At 43.0% G+C, this 21,320-nt stretch overlaps 1 protein-coding gene across 3 annotated transcripts in view; it reads left to right on the top strand.

The window, feature by feature from the left end:
* Positions 1-20,021, top strand: part of LOC130295786 (potassium channel subfamily K member 16-like) — a 107,211-nt gene extending 87,190 nt beyond the window's left edge. For all 3 annotated transcript variants that reach the window (XM_056546910.1, XM_056546909.1, XM_056546908.1), the window contains 5 exons: positions 8,282-8,520; positions 10,667-10,787; positions 13,323-13,489; positions 19,083-19,257; positions 19,644-20,021. In XM_056546910.1, the coding sequence (XP_056402885.1) occupies positions 8,326-8,520; positions 10,667-10,787; positions 13,323-13,489; positions 19,083-19,257; positions 19,644-19,900 (915 nt within the window). In that variant the 5' untranslated portion in view covers positions 8,282-8,325 and the 3' untranslated portion in view covers positions 19,901-20,021. The remainder of the gene's footprint in view (positions 1-8,281; positions 8,521-10,666; positions 10,788-13,322; positions 13,490-19,082; positions 19,258-19,643) is intronic.
* The last annotated feature ends 1,299 nt before the right edge of the window (positions 20,022-21,320 follow it).

The following is a 21,320-nucleotide window of genomic DNA, read 5'->3' as shown; positions in this document are numbered from 1 at the left end:
AAGATCAGGAACCATAGGACTTCTTCTTGGTACTGGAGGAATGTCCCTGTGTTGCCAGTGTACTGGGATAGTACAAAAGCATTGTACATGGCAACCTGTACCAAGTAGACCGCAACTTTTTTGTACCATGCCCGTGTTTTCCGCATGGCATCATATGGCTTGAGGTCTTGATCTGAGAGATCAACTCCCCCCATATACCGATTGTAGTCCAGAATACAATCGGGCTTGAGGACCGGTCCCACGGTACCTGGCACAGGGACAGGGGTGCTGCCGTTCCCATAAATAGTGGTGAGTATAAGGACATCCCTCTTATCCTTATACTTCACCAACAACAGGTTATCATGGGTGAGGGCACGGGACTCTAGATGGAGGCCTCTCTGTTTCCTCCGCACGGTCCCACAAGCGGACGTGGATCTGGCAGAAAGGGATTTTAACAGAGGGATGCTGGTATAAAAGTTATCCACGTACACGTGGTAACCCTTATCCAGCAATGGGTGCACAAGATCCCAAATGAGTTTCCCGCTAACACCCAGAGTAGGGGGGACATTCTGCCTCTCCAGACAGGGTCATCGGAAGGGGGCTCCGGTGCACTTGCCTGGGGGGCCGGACTCCTATTACGAGTGGCATTGCCACTCGTACTAGTGTCGGCCACTGGGTCACTCTCATGGGGGGTGCCTGGCCTCGCCTGGCGGCGTCTCCGCCGCCATGCAGGGGGCTCATCATCACTGCTAGATGATGAGGAGGGCGAGGAAGAACACAAAAAAGTAGGATCGTCCTCGTCCTCACTGGCAGATTCGGAGTCGGAGGCTAAAAAAGCGTAAGCCTCCGCTGCCGAAAATCGCCTTTTTTCTACAGTGGCGGGGCGGTGGCGGGGGGGACGAGGCGTGTGCGGGGGGGGGGGGGGATGGGGGTGTGGGCAAGTGTGTACGTGGTGCTTGGTGTATCACAGTATATAACGGTGTGTGATTATCAACCACACACCGTTATTATATATATATATAAAAAAAAAAAAGCTGCGTGGCAAACGCAGCTCCCTGAACCCCTAATAGGACCCGGGGTAATGGATCAGACCCTAATAGGACCCTGGGGGACCTATTAGGGGGTCAGGGGGGGGGGTGGGTCTGTAACTTTTTTTAACCCTTTTTATCGGAAAAAAAAAAAAGCTGCGGCCAAAAAAAAGGGATGGCGCACGCAGCTCCCTGAACCCCCTAATAGGGCCTGGGGTCAGGGATTAAGCCCTAATAGGACCCTTGGGGACCTATTAGGGGGGAAGGGGGGGTTACTTTTTATTTTTTTTACTTTATTATACTTTATTACACCTACCTGTCCCTGCAAGCCTCTGTCCCTATTCTAACGGCTACTGAGGGGGCTCCAGAGCTCCGAGGGGGGATCAACGGTCCTTTTCCTGCTGCTGAACCCGCTGACTGAACACAGAGAGCGGGTACAGCGGCGGGAAGGACCGTTAACCCCTCCTCTGCCGCTCTGCTATTGGCTGGACAATCGCCAGTCAATAGCAGCGTTGCTGGGGCGGTGACAGTATTGTCACCGCTCCCCAGCAATGGCAGGTGATTGGCGGTGTATTGTACACCGCTGATCACCTTGTATTTGCGGGTCATCGGGTCACAAGTGACCCGAATGACCCGAATCGCCAAAGATCGCTTGCGTGATTTCGCAAACGATCTCCGGCGATCGCCGACATGCTGGGGTCCCGGGACCCCCCTCGGCATTTGCACGGCATGCCTGCTGAAGGATTTCAGCAGGCATGCCATTCCGATCTCCGCCCGGTGAGCGGCAGAGACCGGAAAACGACATGATGTACTCATAAGTCATGGGTCCTTAAATCCCAGGGTGCGGAGACGTATGCATACGTCATGGGTCCTTAAGGGGTTAAAACATTACCATCATAGCCCTGTGCATGTTTTTTCTTCGGTGTTATCAGTTTCCAGTGCACAGTTACTTATATTCTAGTAAGGTATTTTTTTCGGTGTTCACTTTGCCATCATTGTCAACTCTATAGAGAGTTAATTACCCAGCAGACCACATGCTTGGCCACAATTCCATTCACATAGGGGACAAGGGATCCCCATTCTCATGATCGGTGGGGTCCCAGTGGTCGGACCCCCACTGATCAGATACTAATCACTATCATGTTCACAGGTGATAAGTTTTGTATTAGGGTAACGCTGGTAAGGGGGCATGAACACAGCGATTTGTGCATCTGGGAGAATTAAAACCATCTGCTGCCAAATCTATGACTCCGGACAGCTCATTTTCGGACCATATCCGGCTTTAGACCCAAACTGAAAATGGTGGTCTCCTGCGTTTTTCAGTCTGGGTTAGATACGGTTAGAAAATGAGCCAACCAGAGTCATTTGCTGACTGAAATGAATAGGGTACACACTGGGCACTGATCAGGCAGAGATATAGCATTGGTGGTTTTGAAATTCTCCTGAACCAGCTGCTGGTTGCACAAATCGTGGTGGACAATCACCCTAACATATTCTCTGCCTCTTTTTTTATTGTCATTCTGGAATGGCATCATTTGAATTAATGTAATATCGCCATCTAGTGCTGTGGATTAAAAACTACACTTTTCACTAATAAATGAATAATCGCTCACGCAGCAGTTTCTTTTATGATGCACTGCTATTAAAACAAAAAAGGCTGTGTGTCAATTATGGAGAATACAGACTGTACTGATCTCTCCTCCATCCAGCAATCTCTGTCCCTCTATGTCTCTTTTGCATGCCTTTTTCTGTGTTCAGGTAAAAATCTTTGTCCAATATTGTGGACATTGTGAAACAAAATAAAAAAAGGTGCAAGGCTATATTGATGGAAACATATTCTTAAAGAGCCAAATAATCATTCATCATTCATTCAATAGAGATTTCCTTTAATTTTCTTAAAATATAAAAATAGCGTCTGGGTGCTTGTATTGGCGTTCATCTTGGCACCTGCCATTGTCTACATGAAGAGCCATTGTTGAACACACAGAAGACTTCCTCTGGAAACTGGCATCAAATATGACTGTAGAAGCTTATCAGGGCATCTTAAGATTTTCCTTTGGCTACAATTTTGGGACTGTGATGACTCTTGATATATACTGTAAAATATGAGATGCCCATGGATAAAATTGATAGGGGACATTTGTTATTTAAGCGGCTGTAATAAAGCTGCTGACATATACCTTTGGACAGAAGGCTCTGATATATCCCACTATATAACCAAACAGTGGCCACTATATTTAAAAAACATATATTGTACAGTTTATGTTTTTCTTTGCGGTTGCCCACTGTATAGGAGAGTGCCATCTGCTGTGCTTTAATAAACAATACAAAAAAAGGTCCTGTGGATATATTTGACATAAACGTCCGAAACTTACACCAATGTATGTGACAAATTTAGTGCTCAGACACAGTGGGGGAGATTTATCAAAACCTGTGTAGAGGAAGAGTGGTGCAGTTGCCAATAGCAACCAATCAGATAGCTTCTTTCATTTTTCACAATCCCCTTTAACCTCTTCAGGACGCCAGGCGTAAGCATACGCCCTGCATCCCGAATCCTTAAGGACATGGGGCATATGCATACGCCCGCGGGAATTCCGGCCCTCGCCACTAGCCGGTTGGGGACCGGACCGGGATGCCTGCTGATATCATTCCTGAGACCCCCCCCCCCCCATGTCGGTGATCGTAGAAAATTGCATGTCAATTCAGACATGCGATTTTCTGCTATTCCGGGCTGATCGGGTCTCTGGTGACCCGATCACCCGGAAAATAGGGATAATCGGAGCTGTCAGTGACAGCCCCAATCATCCTGAGGGAGAGGAGCGAGGTCGTAGTGCTGCAATCTCCTCCTATCCCCTGCCATTAGTCAGAACTGAGTTCTGACCAGTGGCAGCGCAGGACAGTGGGTTGCCATGGCAACCCCCCATTCTGCCCACCCCTGGATGTCGGGCAGAACGTGGGGAGAAGATGGAGGCCTGTACCTGGAGGAGAAGATGCGTGGGGACCGCCGATCGTCGCTGGAGACTGCGGAGATCACGGCGCAGGTAGGGAAACGACGGTGGGTGCCAAAGGCTGTCTGGGCATGCTGGGAGTTGTAGTTTTGCAACATTTGGAGGGTCACAGTTTGGAGACCATTGTTACAGTGGTGCCCAAACGGTAGCCCTCCAGATGTTTCCAAACTACAACTCTCAGCATGCCTAGACTGCCCAGGCATGCTGGGAGTTGTAGTTCTGTAACATCTGTCCCTTCAGATTTTGCAATTTTCATGGAATGTTTGAAAATTGCTGCTCTACTTTGAAGCCCTCTAATTTTTTCTAAAAGTAAAAATATGTCCATATTATGATGCCAACATAAAGTAGACATATTGTATTTGTGAATAAAAATAACATTTAATTGGAATGTCCATTTTCTTTACAAGCAGAGAGCTTCAAAGTTAGAAAAATGCTAAATTTTCAAAATTTTCATGAAATTTGGGGATTTTTCACCAAAAAAAGGATGCTAGTAACAACAAAAATTTACCACAAAATAATAGAATATGTCACGAAAAAACATTCTCAGAATCAGAATATTCGGTGAAAGCGTTTTAGAGTTATTAATGCGTAAATTAAGGGTGGTCAGAATTGCGAAAAAGGGCTCAGTCCTTAAGGTGAAAAAGGGCTGGGTCCTTAAGGGGTTAAAAATGAAGGAAGCAATCTGATTGGTTGCTATGAGAAATTACACCACTCTACCGCTACAAAGGTTTTGATAAATCTCCCCCAATGAATACAGAGTCTAAGCGATATCACTCCTGTCCAAAACATTGGCTCGCATTTATTGAGAGTGGAGTGTAGTTTTATTTGTGGTTTTTGTTTCCGACAGGTATTTTTCCATGGTATTTGCTATTGTATCTTGTATTTGGCTTTTGCTTTTCATGTTCTGAGCTGTCAGGTTTTTCAGAGCTCAAATCCACCACCTTTTATGTGGAAACATTAGTACATTTGTAGGTTTCTTTAGAAAATGTAAGTTTTTTTTAGACACGTCCATTTTCTCTGATGGTCACACCCCTTTGTAGGGTTTTCTGACCAAAGTGGAGAGTTAGAAGGTTTTTTTATTTATTTTTTATCGGAACTTCTGGCGCACGGCACATGCAACCCAAAAAATTCAAGAAAATCTACTCGTAAAAGCCTTAGTAAATGAGGCCCATTATGTATTAGTGTAGACCAGTGTTTCCCAATCAGGGTGCCCCCAGCTGTTGCAAAACTACAACTCCCAGCATGCCCGGACAGCCTGTTTTGCAACAGCTGGAGACACCCTGGTTGGGAAACACTGGTGTAGACTAAATCAAGGCGGTTCAGCTCACAGAGGATTGCATGGAAAGGTTAGTATATGAACCACAAAGTATATATAAAATAAATGTAACTTTTAAACAAAGCATATGTCCAATTACAGGAAACTGCTGTCATCTCATACCAGACATATACGTTTTTGTTGGTTAGAGAATCTGAGCACTGAGATCTGCATTGTTTGCTAGTACAAAGCTGCTAAAGTACTCTTAAATGGGCACGCTCATTAAAACAAATTTTTGCTATTGCACTCCATATGGTAAATAAAAAATATTTCTAATATACTTTGTTTAATAAAAAATTAAATTTTCCATGTTTTATTTGTGCTTAAAGGGTACCTCTCATCAAATAAACTTTTGATATATTTTAGATTAATGAATGTTGAATAACTTATCTATAGCATGTTAATGAAAAATATGCTTCTTTCTATTGTATTTTTCCCGATCAGTCCTGTCAGCAAGCATTTCTGACTCATGCTGGAGTCCTAAACGCTGAGAGCTGCCAGCCTGCTTTGTTCACAGCCAAACAGGCTGTGAACAAAGTAGGCTGGCAGCTCTGAGTGTTCTCCTTTGTGAACAAAGCAGACTGGCAGCTCGTAGTGTTTAGGACTCCAGCATGAGTCTGAAATGCTTGCTGCCAGGACTGGTAGAGAGACCCCTAGTGGTCATTTCTTCAAAGTGGAAAATTAAATAGAAAGAAGCATATTTTTTAATAACATGCAATTGAGAAGTTATTCTGCATACATTCATCTATAATATATCAAAAGTTTTTTTGATGAGAGGTACCCTTTAAAAAGCTCAAGAGCACATTTCCCCCCAACTCATACACAGACTTAGGGCCGAAGCCCAAACACAGGAAGTGCAGCCTGGGGGGTGTCCAACCAACAGCATATGGCAGTTAAGTGTGAGAAGAGCTATGATTGGATGAGGCTGGACACACCCCCTCAGCACTACAGGCTGCACTTTCTGTGTTTGGACTTCGGTTCAAAAGTGCTCTTGAGCTTTTTTAAGCACAAATAAAACATAGAAAACTTCATTTTTTTAAACGAAGTATATTAGAAATCTTTTTTATTTACCATAAGGAGTGCAATAGCAAAAATTAGTTTTAATGAGAGTGACCATTTAACAGCAAAAATTAGAGGCCGCTCTGGGGTTTCTGCCAGCACACTACTAAAGAACAGAAGAAAAATAGAAAGTATCAGGGAGATCAAAACCTGTGGAGTGGAAGAGTGGTGCAGTTGCCCATAGCAACCAATAAGATTGCGCCCCTACCCCATGTGCTGTCTATAAACTAAATTTCTGGATCTTGTAATTGACAGACTGATGATTACTGCAGTGTGTTGGATATTTTAATCTTCACAAATAAGTGATTACAGTGCAGTTACAGTCAGTGACTCACGAGTTATGTTGTTTCTGAATTACATCATTCACTTTGGTTATCCTTTCTCTCTGTTGCAGACTGCCATGCCATTTTCCGCTGCTACCACAATGCCTCTTTTGTTGCCCCACAAACTATGAATGGCTTCTTTGTGCCCCAAAAAGTACTCCAATTCCCCCAGGGTGCAAAGAAAAGCTGCCCCTACATGTTAATAATGGTCCCTTTATGCCCTACAATATAATAGAGTCCTTCTTTTGCCCCACTTTGTGCCTCTGCCATAGTAATAACTTTCTGTGTGACCATAAACCCACACAAGGTTATATTAGCCCCTCTGTTTCCACCACAAAAGGTAATAGTCCTTCCTCTGTGCCCCCACTTGATAATGGTGCCACCCCCCCCCCCCTGTACCCCTTCCACTAGATACAGTAACAGTGCCCCCTCTATGCTCCAACTAGTTAATGGTGCCTCCCTGTGCCCCCAGAAGGTAACAGTGCCTCCTCTGTGCCCCCAAAAGGTTATAGTGCCCCCTTTGTGTCTCCTACATTATAATACTGCTCTCTCTGCAGCCCCACTAGATAATAGTGTCCCCATCTGTGCCCCCACTAGGTAATTGTGCCCCCAGCCTCAGAGAAGGAAATAGTGTCTTCTTTGTGCCCCAGATGGTAATACTGCCCACTCTGTGCTCTCCCACTATGTTATAGTGCATATCTGTTTCCCCCACTAGGTAATAGTGACCTCTTTGTGCCACCCACTATGTAATACTGCCCCCTCACTAAAAGTGTCCTCTCTGCCCCCTCTTCCACTAAGTACAGTACCAGTGCTCCCACTAATCCCTCTCTGTGCAATAGTCCCTCTCTGTGCCCGCCACTAAGTAGTAGGCACCTAAGCTGCACCATTTACTATTAGCTTAGATTACCTTTGGTTTTAGAAAGAATTTTTGGGGACTCTGAACTTAGACCCTAATAATGTCTATGACTTTTTTAATGTGCTTTATTTTATTTACATAAGAGGGCAACCCCTTTAATAAACAACAAGTAGTATTACAATAAGTTGCCTATAAGTATTGTTCTCTGAAGCCCCTATAGACCAGTGTAGCCCAACCGGTGAATCTCCAGCTGTTGCAAAACTACAACTCCCAGCATGCCCGGACAGCCAAAGGCTGTCCGGGCATGCTGGGGGTTGTAGTTTTGCAACAGCCGGATGCACACTGATTGGGAAAGACTGCCCTAGACACTATGACAATGCAAATAAATAGCACCATGTCTCTATCTAGGGACAATAGACGTGGATACGCCCAATAGATGCCTTGGTTCATTCATTTTACTCTGTTTAAACATATTATGTAATGCTCACTGTCCTGTATATCTATTTGCTGACTGGAAATGCAAACTGTGTCAGAATTCAAAGTACAAAGTTTGAGAAGGGTGAGCTGCAGCTAGCTCCACCCGGGCTCATGTCACGTCATTGTTGCTCGTCCCTTGGTCACCCCCTGTGACATACAGATTTCTTGAATTATCAACTCGAATTCCCAAGACTCACAAGGACAGAAATAATAACTAGTTTTCCTGTTTCTCACAGTCAGAAGACAGAAGCTGAGCGGATGTGAAGAAGACAACTTGAGGATGTCTCCTGGACTTATTAAAAATGCCCTCTTAGCTGGTGGATTTTTTGGGTACCTGTTGGCAGGTGCCATGGTGTTTCAGATGTTGGAACAAGGTGCGGAGACAGAGGTGCAGGTGAAAACAGAGCAGCACAGGTTGGACTTTCTGAAGAATTACACTTGCCTTACACATGATGCCCTGGAACATCTCATTAATGTAAGAACATTTTACAGTATTTTCTTCCAAGCTTATCAGTCATATTGATGTCAAGTGCTATGCCAAGAATAAGACGTCTTAAAGGGGTACTCCGGTGAATTATTATTATTTTTTTTTAAATCAACTGGTGCCAGAAAGTTAAACAGATTTGTAAATTACTTCAATCAAAAAATCTTAATCCTTCCTGTACTTATTAGCTGCTGAATACTGCAGCAGAAATTCTTTTCTTTTTGAAACACAGAGCTGTCTGCTGACATCGTGAGCACAGTGCTCTCTGCTGATATCTCTGTCCATTTTAGGAACTGTCCTGAACAGCATATGTTTGCTATGGAGATTTCCTTTTACTCTGGACAGTTCCTAAAATGGACAGAGATGTCAGCAGAGAGCACTGTGCTCATGATATCAGCAGACAGCTCTGTGTTTCAAATGGGAAATAATTTCCACTGTAGTATTCAGCAGCTAATATGTACAGGAAGGATTAAGATTTTTTAATAGAAGTAATTTACAAATCTGTTTAACTTTCTGACATCAGCTAATTCAAGAAAAAAAAAAATGTCACCGGAGTACCCCTTTAATACATGTAAAGTATACAGTGCCCACTGCCTTGGCAAGAATTTGTCTTCTAAGAATGTCCTTTCTTGGGTTAGATGGATGGGGATGAGATGCCACCAAAGCAAGAGATATTACACTCACAGATTATTTTAAGATGGTTTTAGAACATAGACTAATATACAAGTTTAGATTCTAATTCCGAACTGTTAAAGGGGTACTCCGTGGAAAACTTTTTTTTTTTTTTTATCAAAATCAACTGGTGCCAGAAAGTTAAACAGATTTGTAAATTACTTCTATTAAAAAAATCTTAATCCTTCCAGTACTTATTATCTGCTGAATACTACAGAGGAAAATTATTTTCTTTTTGGAACACAGTTCTCTCTGCTGACATCACGAGCACAGTGCTCTCTGCTAACATCTCTGTCCATTTTAGGAACTGTCCAGTAGGATTTTCTCCTACTCTGGACAGTTCTTAAAATGGACAGAGATGTCAGCAGAGAGCACTGTGCTCATGATTCATCATAGAGCACTGTGTTTCAAAAAGAAAATCATTTTCTCTGTAGTATTCAGCAGCTAATAAGTATTGGAAGGATGAAGATTTTTTAATAGAAGTAATTTACAAATCTGTTTAACTTTCTGCCACCAGTTGATTTAAAAAATAAATAAAAAGTTTTCCACCGGAGTACCCCTTTAAGTCATCTTTTTAATCCTTTAGAGTAGCATAGTGCTGAACAATTCCCTGTCCCTGTCCATGAAATCTTGGGAGTGACTTGGAATTCTCATCTTGTTGGATGCAGTACTACTACTTGTGATCTCTAATGTCTTGTCCTTTCAGTGTAACCTTAACGGAGTTCTCCATTTTTTGTCAGGAGAGAAGTGATTCCAGAAATTGGTGTACAGGAAAAACCTAATTTACTCCTTTCTACCAAAACCGCACCACATCTGTCCTCAGGTTGTGTGTGGTATTATAACTTGGCTTCTTTCACTTCAATAAAACTGAGCTGCAATAGGACAAATGACCTGAGCACAAGGGTGGTGCTGTTTTGGAAGAAATCAGCTCTGTTTTTGTTATACTGTGAATAGGTGTTTTAAGTTGGAATACCTCTATAATCTCCTCTGCGGTGGTGCTGCAAGGAAGCTGAACACTTACTGCCAATTTTATCCACAAATTACATCTGATCCATTCGAGTCCCAGCAGGGGAACACTTTGCGATCTGCTTATTTTTTTCTTATCTTATTTTCAAAAGGGCCTTTATAACAAGTATAAGTTGTTCACAGTGGAGAATCCCTTTAACTTTTCATGCTGAGCCATAAGTACAGAACTGTTGGTCCCGAACCGGTGGCTTAGGAGCAGAGTTAAAATAGGTACAAAAAGGAGAAACTGTGCCCCCCCCCCCCCCCCCACTAGCAAGAGTAGTTATATATATGCATCTTGTGCCATATATGTCTATATATACGCATATTGTGGCATGCTTTTACAGGCATCAGTATTACCTATAGAGGAGGCATTATTGTAACATCTGCCTTCCTTGCTCTTTTAGCAAAAAGAATATAGTCTGAATGATGGTAAAATGGAGCTTTCTCTCAAGAACAGGTTATTGCAGATGCAGTTAAACATGGGGTAAACCCTTTACTAAATGGAACTTCACAGAAGCAGACAAACTGGGATCTCAGCAGCTCCTTCTTTTTTGCTGGTACTGTGGTAACCACTGTTGGTAAGCACCATTCCTATTATACTTTGTGACATGTTATCACTGTATTGCTTGTTTTCTATACTTATGGGAGCTAAGTTATCTTCTCCAAAAGAAATGTTAAAATGGATGTAAGAGGTTCCTGGAGAGTTTCTTAAAGGGGTACTCCGCACCTAGACATCTTATCGCCTATCCAAAGGAGATAAGATCCCACTGTGGGATAGGCTGATGCGATATCGGCGCTATGCGCCGTTCCATAGGCTAAGTTTCCACTTGTTTTTTTTTTTCTGCCAGTTTTTGGATATCTGCCACTGCAGTTTTTGAGCCAAAGCCAGAAGTGTATTCTAAAGGAATAGGCCATATAAAGGAAGGACGTACACTTCTCCTCCCTTAAAGGGGATAAGATGTTAGATCGCCGCGGTCCTGCTGCTGGGGAACCCGGGGATCGCCGCTGCAGCACCCCGCTATCATTACTGCGCAGAGCGAGTTTGCTCTGTGCGTAATGACGGGCGATACAGGGGCCGGAGCAGCATGACGTCATGGCTCGGCCCCTCATGACATCACGGCCCGTCCCCTTAATGCAAGTCTATGGCAGGGGGCGTGACGACCGCCACGCCCCCTCCCATTTACTTGTATTGACGGGGGCGGGCCGCGATGTCACGAGGGGCGGAGCCGTGACGTAACGATGCTCCGGCCCCTGTATTGCCCGTCATTACGAGCAGAGCGAACTCGCTCTGCGCAGTAATGATAGCAGGGTGCGGCAGCAGCGATCCCCGGGGTCCCCAGCAGCGGTACCCCAACGATCTGACATTGTATCCCCTATCCTTTGGAGAGGGGATAAGATGTCTAGGGGCGGAGTACCCTTTTAAGGATCCACTTCTGACTTTGGGTCAAAAACTGCAGTGGCAGTTCTCCAAAAACTGCCAGAAAAAAAACCAAGTGGAAACTTAGCCTTAGTGCTGTAAAAAAGATAATGTTATACAGCTGGCGCTGCTCACCCAACTGTATAACACTATCTTCTTAACAGCAATAAGGAACGGCGGATAGCGCCAATATCACATCACATCAGCCTTCATAGAAGGCATTTAATGTAAGATCCAGTACACAGGACATTCAGGACGGTGCATAGCGCCAAAGGACTATACTCCGTTGACAGGCATTTTTATCAGGGTACAATAAGTACCCAGGAATTTCTTTCCCACAGGCATCAAAAGGAAACTTTGATGTGGGCAAAATAAAATATACTGTATAGAAATGCGCAATTTACAATATTGCCTGTCATAACATATACAGTGATCCCTCAACTTACAATGGCATCAACATACAATGGTCTTTTCTGGAGCATTGTAACTTGAAACCAGACAACTCAACATACAATGCTATGGAATCTGTGAAACGTGTCAATGGCTGGAAGAACCGACCAATCAGAATGGATATTTCACTGGTAAAACCCCTGTATTCCTAAAGTGCATGCACTGACTGGTGTCTGGTAGCGCCCCCTACAGTACAGGGAGGTATTACATGTTCTGTACTCTTTACCTGTGCCAGGGTTAGCTTCTCCTTTGGGCATCAGGTGAGGGTGGCTCCATTTTCCTTTTTTTTTAGGATATTGCATGTTCTGTACAGGACCCTGAAGAAGCTTCTGTTCTGTACATAGACCAGTGTTTCCCAAAGAGGTTGCCTCCAGCTGTTGCAAAACTACAACTCCCAGCATGCCCGGACAGCCTTTGGCTGTCCGGGCATGCTGGGCGTTGTAGTTTTGCAACAGCTGGATGCGCCCTGGTTGGGAAACACTGAAATAGACAGTGATTTACAGCTCTTAGCAGATCTTTCTTACTTTTATATGTAAGGACTTGCTTTATCTGTATTAGTTATCTACTTATTTATCTTTAATCCTCACCTTTTCCTATTTTTGGATGACATTTTGGTGGCTTCAGAACCAATTACCAGGTTTCCATAGAGTTATGGTCTCAACATACGATGGTTTCAACATACAATGGTCTTCCTGGCACCAATTAATATTGTAACTTGAGGGACCACTGTATACATATCCCCACCAAGCATCTTATGTTTTTCTATTACGGTAGATGCATATAGCTCCACAGCATATGAGCTAACAAGCCAGCGGCATAAACATTTGCACTCTTTAATTTTTTTATTTAGATTTTATTCTATTATCTATGTTTAAAAAATTTTATAAAACCTTTTTTAGTGTTTTGTGGGTGGTCTGCATGGACCCTGCAGACACCACACATATAGCACAAATTTATTTATATATTTATATATCTATGTATATAAATTTATATTAATAAACACAATTTATTATCAATATTCAAATATTTCTCTCAGCAGTTATTATTTTACACTCCTCACACACAGAATCTAGCTTGAGAACGGTAACCTCTTACTTTATCTCTTCATTTTATTGAGGTTGTATTGGGCAGACAACCTTTAACCTGTACTCATTAGAATCTGTATTCATATCTGTTGAGCTACCTATTCTCCTTATGAAATGTAATATACATAATTCTCAAAAAGACTTCCTTTTTTTTTTTTTAGGATATGGAACTATTGCACCCAAAACTGCGGGTGGACAGATCTTCTGCGTGTTTTATGCCTTATTTGGAATCCCCTTGAATGTCATTGTTCTTAGCCAGGTTGGCAATAGGCTGTCCTGCTGTTGTAAAGGGCTTGGAAAGAGTCTGCACAGGAAGGGTATGGAAAAGGTAACAACTAAGTTTATGATTATGACCTTTACTACAAAAAACATTTATGCACAGGAAGTTGTCTGCAGGGTTCTATCACTATCACAATCTATCATATAGAATCCGCTCTTTATCTCAAGAAATGCAAACAACACTTTAGGGGAGATTTATCAAAACCTGTCCAGAGGAAAAGTTGCCAATAGTAACCAATCAGATCGCTTCTTTCATATTTGAAAATACCTCTGAAAAATGAAAGAAGCTATCTGATTGGTTGCTATGGGCAACTCAGCAACTTTTCCTTTAGACAGGGTTTGATTAATCTCACTCTATGGGGGAGGTTTATCAAAACATGTGCAGAGGAAAAGTTGCCCAGTTGCCCATAGCAACCAATCAGCTCGCTTCTTTAATTTTTAACAGGGCCTCTGCAAAATGAAACAAGCAATCTGATTGGTTGCTATGGGCAACTGGGCAAATTTTCCTTTGCATAGGTTTTGATAAATCTCTCCTTATGTCCAGCAACAAAGCTTGTTGGACTTTTGTGATGAGAGTAGTGCCAGGTTGACTGTAGCTACACCTGACTTTTCAGCTTCTGAGTTTTATTCGACTTTACAGTAATACAAAAACTTAGGGTGCTTTCACACCACGTTTTCAGCCTACGGAAGCCGATCCGGCTGGGGAGGGGAAAACCGTGCACCCCCGTACCCCAGTTGGACCGGCGCTGAAATCCATTGACTTTAATGAGCTGACCGGAGTCACCGTTTGACTCCGGTCGGCTCATTTCTGCCCCGTATCCGGTTTTGTGACTGGACCTAAAACCGTAGACTGAAAACGTGGTGTGAAAGCAGACCTTTTTTGGAAATAAACTCTAAAATGTAATCTAATACAAGGGGTCAAGCCCTTAGAAAAAAAAGTATAGGAACTCAAGATGTCCACTCAAGGGCTGGTCCTGCAAGACTCCTGCTAATGGGAACAGTTTTCCTGCTGTGGAAAAAGTGCAGGAAGTTTTTTTTTTTAAGGAATCGCTAGTAACGCCATATCACCATAATACCATGATAGACCTTATTTTATTTTTTAATAACATTAATGATATCTGTTCAACTTATTTTGTTTATCATTTTGGTTAATTACTGTTTTCATTCTAATACATATATAATTTGTCTCTTATTGTGTGGTGGCCCAGTACATAAGTTGTCATCCTGTACACCTGTCCGTCCTGTGTGGGGGCTTCCCTTTCAGTGTTCCCCTGGGTCCACATCCCTCCTCAGGACTCTAAAGTGTTAAATGCTCTTATGTTATATGCTGGTTAATCTTTTGAGGCATTTGTCTCTTTAAATTTTGTTTCTAAGGCCTCTGTTACCAAGGAAGGTGCAAGTGAACAGGTGACTTGTTGGTGACCTATGGGATTCCTCCAAATTGCTCCCTTATATAGCTGGGAGGAGTTTAGATGAGTCTGAGGTACAGTCAAGTGAAGACCTAAGAGTTGTCTGGTGTTCCTGAGGGAGACCAAGGTATAAACACGCAGCCACGCACATAATACCAATAACCCCTGCAGGTGAAAGTCAAAGCCTGGCGGTAAGCTCAAATACAGGGGACCAGTCTAGTCAATATGGTCAAGTCTGTCAAATTACTAAAGTCAGCGTGGGTTGCACAAATCAGGCAAGTCTACTACAAGTCCCAGTGAGCCAACAAGCTCCCTAAGGTTCACTGAGCATCTCCTTGGGCCTGAACTGAGATGTAAAGACTTTAAGATCCGTCTGCCTCAGTAAAGTGCTGTTGTTCCGTAACCTTGCATCAGAGTGATTAATTACCCAGGCCTGGCCCATGAACCAGTGCCCATACCTCGGGTGGTGTAGAGGATAACCATGCCCTGGCATCACGAACACAAAGGGTTAATGTCATCTGCCCTATGGGTTAACAACATCTGCCCTTCCAACACCCTCACCACAACTTTTGGCATCCTACGAACAGGATACGGGTGGGCACCTTATGCGAAAATACCACCCCCCCAGTCTGAACTGTGTCTATATTGCCGAAAATCTGCACATCCGTGCAACAGCAATTGTGCCAGTTTTGTACAGGACTTTGTCAGTAAAAGCTCTTATGCTAGAAGGTAGTTGTGAAATAGAAGGGGAGGTGGAGAAAAGTTAATTATCTGCCATTGTGAAAAGTATTGAGGTTGTGCCCACCGTGTGTAAAATCCATACCGAAGCTATGCTGCGTTGCAAAGTGTTTGCCGTACTTGAAGGGGTTATAGCAGGGGAAGAAAAGTGGGCAAAAAAGTCCGGCGCAGGTCAGCATCCTGCCCCTGGGCGTGGAAGTCAAATTGCAGTCTCGAATCTGAAGTGGGACCAGAAAGGTCCGCCCCTTGTTGCTGGGGGGCAGAAGTAAGTGATTCACTGCTGACAAACTTTCTGTCGGCAGCCATCTTGCAGAAGCCCAATATAAAAGGAGAAACGCAGCTTGACCTCTGCAGTCTGCAGAAAGCTGGTGAGCAGAGCAAGATGGCGGAGGTACGAGAGACCATAAGGCCGTGAGTTCCAAGATGGCGCTCAGCACCCAAAAAGTAGTAGCGGCTGCAGCTCAAGTGTTCCAGGAGCTTGCAGACCGGCTGCAGAAGCTGTTGCTGGATGAAACGGAGGCATGCTTGAAGGTCCCGCTGCCGGAGGATGATGATCAGTGGCCAGCAACTCCTGAGGGCGGAACACCCGCATCATCCAGAGGGGCATCACCAGTGTGACTGTTGCCTCATCATCGGTCCTGGAGGTCCTGGAGGTCCTGGGCAGAGCTGCATACAGAAGAGTGTGACATGAGTACTCCGGCGGAAGCCGCCTTTTCTACTCCCTCTAGTCAGTCTAGCCCACAGTCCACCCCCAGGCCCAGAAGTCCACAGTACGCCCCAGATCACCCCCACTTCCCTAGTAGGTATTCGGTGATGAGCTGCAACTTATCTGGTGCATGCACCAGTACCTACTCCCTCTGCCCGGAAAAGAGCCTCCCCCAGTCCCAGCAGCAGTGTCCGAGAGGCTAGAAAGGAGGCTCATATGGCTGAAATAGTGGAGGAGATGGGGGCCCAGAGGAGGCGCGAATACGGCCCAATAGAATTACCATATGAAATGTGCGTGGTGCAACAGTGGGACACCAAACATCTGGAACATTTATACATCCGGATGCTGGATCATCCACAGCCCGGAGAGCCACCCCTGGAAATGTGCAGAGCTACAGTGATCAAGTTTGACAAAGTCAGGGGGTTTGGCATGCTCATGGACTGCTGTCACGGTGGTACTATTCTGGTGAATCGAAGAGCAGTAAAAAGGGACTATCTCCCTGCTCAACTTCACTCTCTGGAGAACGGGGAGATTGTGGAGTATACTCTGATCCAGAGTGCACAAGGGGAATGGGCGGCAGCTGTCACCAGGCCCAAGAATCCTACACAGCCCCCCTTTGTGTACTTTCCCTCTGAGGATTGGAATGCGGATCTGTTTGGTCTGCTGCCCCCAAGATGAAGGGCGAGGACAAGCAAGAAGAAGAGTTCCTGCCAGAGGTTCCTGCGATGGCGCCTCAGTACATGCCAGGAGCCAGAAAGATGTCTGCAGATGTGCCCAGGCCTACTCCTAGCATTAAGGAGGTTTGGCCTACCCAGCAGGCACCAACCAAAGTGCCTTGGCCTACTCCTGCTGAGGAGTAGGTTGGGCTAGCCCAACAGGCACAACAATTTGTCCCCCAGTGGTGCAAGCTGCTGCAGTCCAGATGGTGGTAACAGTGAGCCCCACCATCACTGATTCAAGGGTATCTCAGGTGTCATGGAACACCAGAGTGAGTCCTATGGAGGGGGCACAGTCCCGTGGTCCCCGCTATATGTCCCAGTCCAGGAAGCATTCCGAGGCTGGGATGGAAAGTTTCCTGGATAAAGTCACATGTCTATTGATTTATTTTTTTCTTTCCTACTATCAAGTTGAGAGACTAAAAATGTTTTGTGGAGTACCACTATTGTTTTTTTCAGGTTCCATCATAAGAAATGCACATGGCGGACTTGCGAAGAACTACACCTGCAACCAAAATTCATAAGCTTGTGTGCCCGGCTTCGGCCGAGATCCTTTACTACAAACTCTTAAGTACCTGAAACTGTAGAGCGGTACTATAACTCACACCATAGAGTAATTTATTGTTTTGTTGTCTATTGCACAAATGTATGTATTATCTGCTGTTGATAAGAAGTTGATTCGCTGGGGTCACATTGTAATAAAGTGTACATAAAATGTTGCACAAATGTTTATAGTGTCTAATGTTTTCTTGTAGCTATGGCAGTCATGCAGGAAGTATCCTGTACAAAAAATAAAAAGTAAAATAAATAAAAACACACATATTTATATATATATATATATATATATATATATATATATATATATATATATATATCATTGCCATAAAATGCACTAAGTTAGTGTACATAACACTTATGTATATTATAGTCAATAGTAAAAACGTACTATTACGTCAGGATTGTCTAGTCTTGAAAAATGTTTATCTACTGCACAATTTTGTGTACAGAACGTAGTGTACAGTATTCAGATAGGACTGTTAGCTTAGTATAGGACTGTTAGTATAGTATACCTATACTCAGTCCATATTAGTCTATAAGATGTGTCCTGTTTAATGCTTATTGTTTCCTGTCCACTGTGCACATGAATTTTCTGAGTGGCCACAGAAAGTACCTGATAGCCTGATCCAGCACGTAAGGTGGAAAAATTGTATATATGCTGTTGTCATGTACTGTAAAATATGTAAAGTCAGTGTAATTGTTAATCCATTGTTACGGGGAGAAGTAGCACAACAAGCCGATAGGCCCCATTAGCACAGGCATCTGGGTAGAAAGCCTCAGGCAGCCCGATCCGCCCCAATGCAGTTACAAGGACAATTTACCCCACACAAACGAGCTATCAGCAGCCGGGAACTGTCACGCATGACCAGAGCATCACTCCGATGCTCACGGTCATTTACAGGACGTAAATGTAAGACCTGGTGCGTTAAGTACTACCGCACCAGGACGTACATTTAGTCCTGTGTTGTTAAGGGGTTAAGGTCCTGTCCTCTACATAGACATTGATTTACAGCTTCCAGCAGCTCTTTCTTACTTCTATATGTAAGTACTTGCTTTGTCTATATTAGTTATCTACCTATTTTTGGTTAATACTCACTTTTTCCTATTTTTGGATGACATTTTGGTGGCTTCAGAACCAATTACCAAGTTTCTATAGAGTTATGGTCTCAACATACAATGGTTTCAACATACAATGGTCGTCCTGAAACTGATTAATATTGTAACTTGAGGGACCACTGTACTTATTTAGCTGGGAGACCAGCAATTTGTGTTCTCAACTAGGGCTTTGCTATATGATTTTCAGTCAAGTTGTCTTTATGCTATGATTTAGTCATATCTTTGACACAATTTGAACTTTTTTACCGTTTATGTACTACTGCCTAGTTGTTGGTACATATGGGTATTGCTTAGAGATTGATTGTTTCTCTTACTTTTTTGTGTGCATAACCCTACTAAAATATATCTATATATATATATATATTTATTTATTTGTTCCTTTTTTTTTTCTACTTCTAGAGAAAGGCAAAAATTGTGACAATATTATTTTTCCTGGTGACTGGAGTTATTGTCTTTTTGGCAATACCACCATTGCTCTTTATGGTGACTGAAAAGTGGACATACCAAGAAGGAGTTTACTACTCCTTCATCTCCTTGAGCACAATCGGCTTTGGTGATTATGTAGTAGGATCTGGTATGTGTTTTGTTTGTTTTTTCTTTGTGTATGATATTTATATATTTGTACGTAACACTACACGCACATTTTTAGGAAGCTTTTGGCAGAGGTGGCTAACTTTCAACCAGACAACACTAACATGCATGGAGTTATAGACCTCTTTGGCTAGAAGAGATGCAAAACTGTTCCCACATCTACAAGCCTGAGTAGTCTGTGTAACTGAACATAGGAAACTCTGAACATCTTTGTGCCCTTTGCTCTGCTATGAATTGATCATACAAATACACTCTTTGCTATAATTTTAGGATACAATACACATTCATTTTGGAATTTATCTAAATCATTTTAGACTGTATATCTCTCAGTACATAATTGTTTAATGAATTGAATATTTTTATTTTTAGGACCTAAAGGTACTCACCCATTTGAAGGATACCGGGCCTTGGTGTACTTTTGGATCATATTTGGCCTTGCATGGCTTTCACTACTGATAACCTTATTGACTTCACTTTTGAAAAATACAGAAAAGAAAATAGAAAAAGATCTCCAGAAAATAAGGAATCACAAAAAAGAAAAACATAACCAAGAAATGGTCATGGAACCACTGACCTCCTCAGGGCTAGCACTAAATACAAAAGAAAAATCAATGGACAAATCTTAGCTTTCTACTTAAAAATCCTTTAAATCTGTTTAAGCTTTTTCCATGTAACATTTCCAATAGAAGCACCTGTGTTGTGTACAGTCATGGCCGAAAATGTTGGCACCCCTGAAATTTTTCAAGAAAATGAAGTATTTCTCACAGAAATGAATTGCAGTAACACATGTTTTGCTATACACGTGTTTATTACCTTTGTGTGTATTGGAAATAAACCCAAAAAAGGAGGAAAAAAAGCAAATTGGACATAATGTCACACCAAACTCCAAAAATGGTCTGGACAAAATTATTGGCACCCTTAACTTAATATTTGGTTGCACACCCTTTGGAAAAAAGAATTGAAATCAGTCGCTTCCTATAACCATCAATAAGCTTCTTACACCTTTCAGCCGGAATGTTGCACCACTCTTCCTTTGAAAACTGCTCCAGGTCTCTCTTACTGGAAGGGCAGCAATTTTAACCCCTTAAGGACACAGCCAATTTTGATCTTAAGGACACAGCCAATTTTATTTTTGCGTTTTTGTTTTTTCCTCCTCGCCATCTAAAATTCATAACTCTTTTATATTTCCATTCACAGACCCATATGAGGGCTTGTTTTTTTGCATGACCAGTTGCACTTTGTAATGATATCACGTTTTACCCTAAAATGTATGGTAAACCCAAAAAATTATTGTTTGTGTAAGGAAATGTAAACGAAAATCATAATTTTGCAAATTTGGGGGGTTTCGTTTTCACGCTGTACACTTTACGGTATAAATTTATTCTCTGGGTCAATACGATTATGATGATAGCCATGGTTACATACATTTCTACTATTGTACTGCTTTTAAAAAGTCTCAAACCTTTTTTTTTACAAAATCAGTACGTTTAAAATTGCCCTATTTTGACCACCTCTAACTTTCTTATTTTTCCGTATTCAGGGATGTGTGAGGGATAATTTTTTGCATCACGATCTGTTGTTTGTTTTATTTTTACACTTTTATAGTCCCCATACGGGACTATTTATAACAATCATTAGCAATAGATTGCTAATACTGTCTAGTGCTATGCATAGTGCTAGGTACTGATCAGTATTATTGACGATCTTCTGCTCTGGTGTGCTGGAAGGCAGATCAGTGCAGAAGACCCCTGGAGACGGATCAAGGCAGGTGAGGGGACCTCCGTCATCTTGGCTGATCTGATCCCCACGGCATGGCGTCACGCCCCCAGTCCCAGAAACCCGGAGGTTTCCGAAACTGGAGACGCAGCTCCCACATAGAATGCGGGTGCTGCAGGGAGATTGCAGGGGTCCCAGCAGCAGACCCCCCGCAATCAGACATCTTGTCCCCTATCCTTTGGATAGGTAATAAAATGTTTTTGCCCGATATACCCCTTTAAGATCTCTCCACAGGTGTTCAATGGGATTTACATTTGGACTCATTGCTGG

This window comes from Hyla sarda, chromosome 11, assembly GCF_029499605.1.
Source record: "Hyla sarda isolate aHylSar1 chromosome 11, aHylSar1.hap1, whole genome shotgun sequence".
Taxonomy (NCBI): domain Eukaryota; kingdom Metazoa; phylum Chordata; class Amphibia; order Anura; family Hylidae; genus Hyla; species Hyla sarda.
Note: the sequence above shows the minus strand (reverse complement) of the source record. Positions and strands in the feature narration are given on the sequence as shown.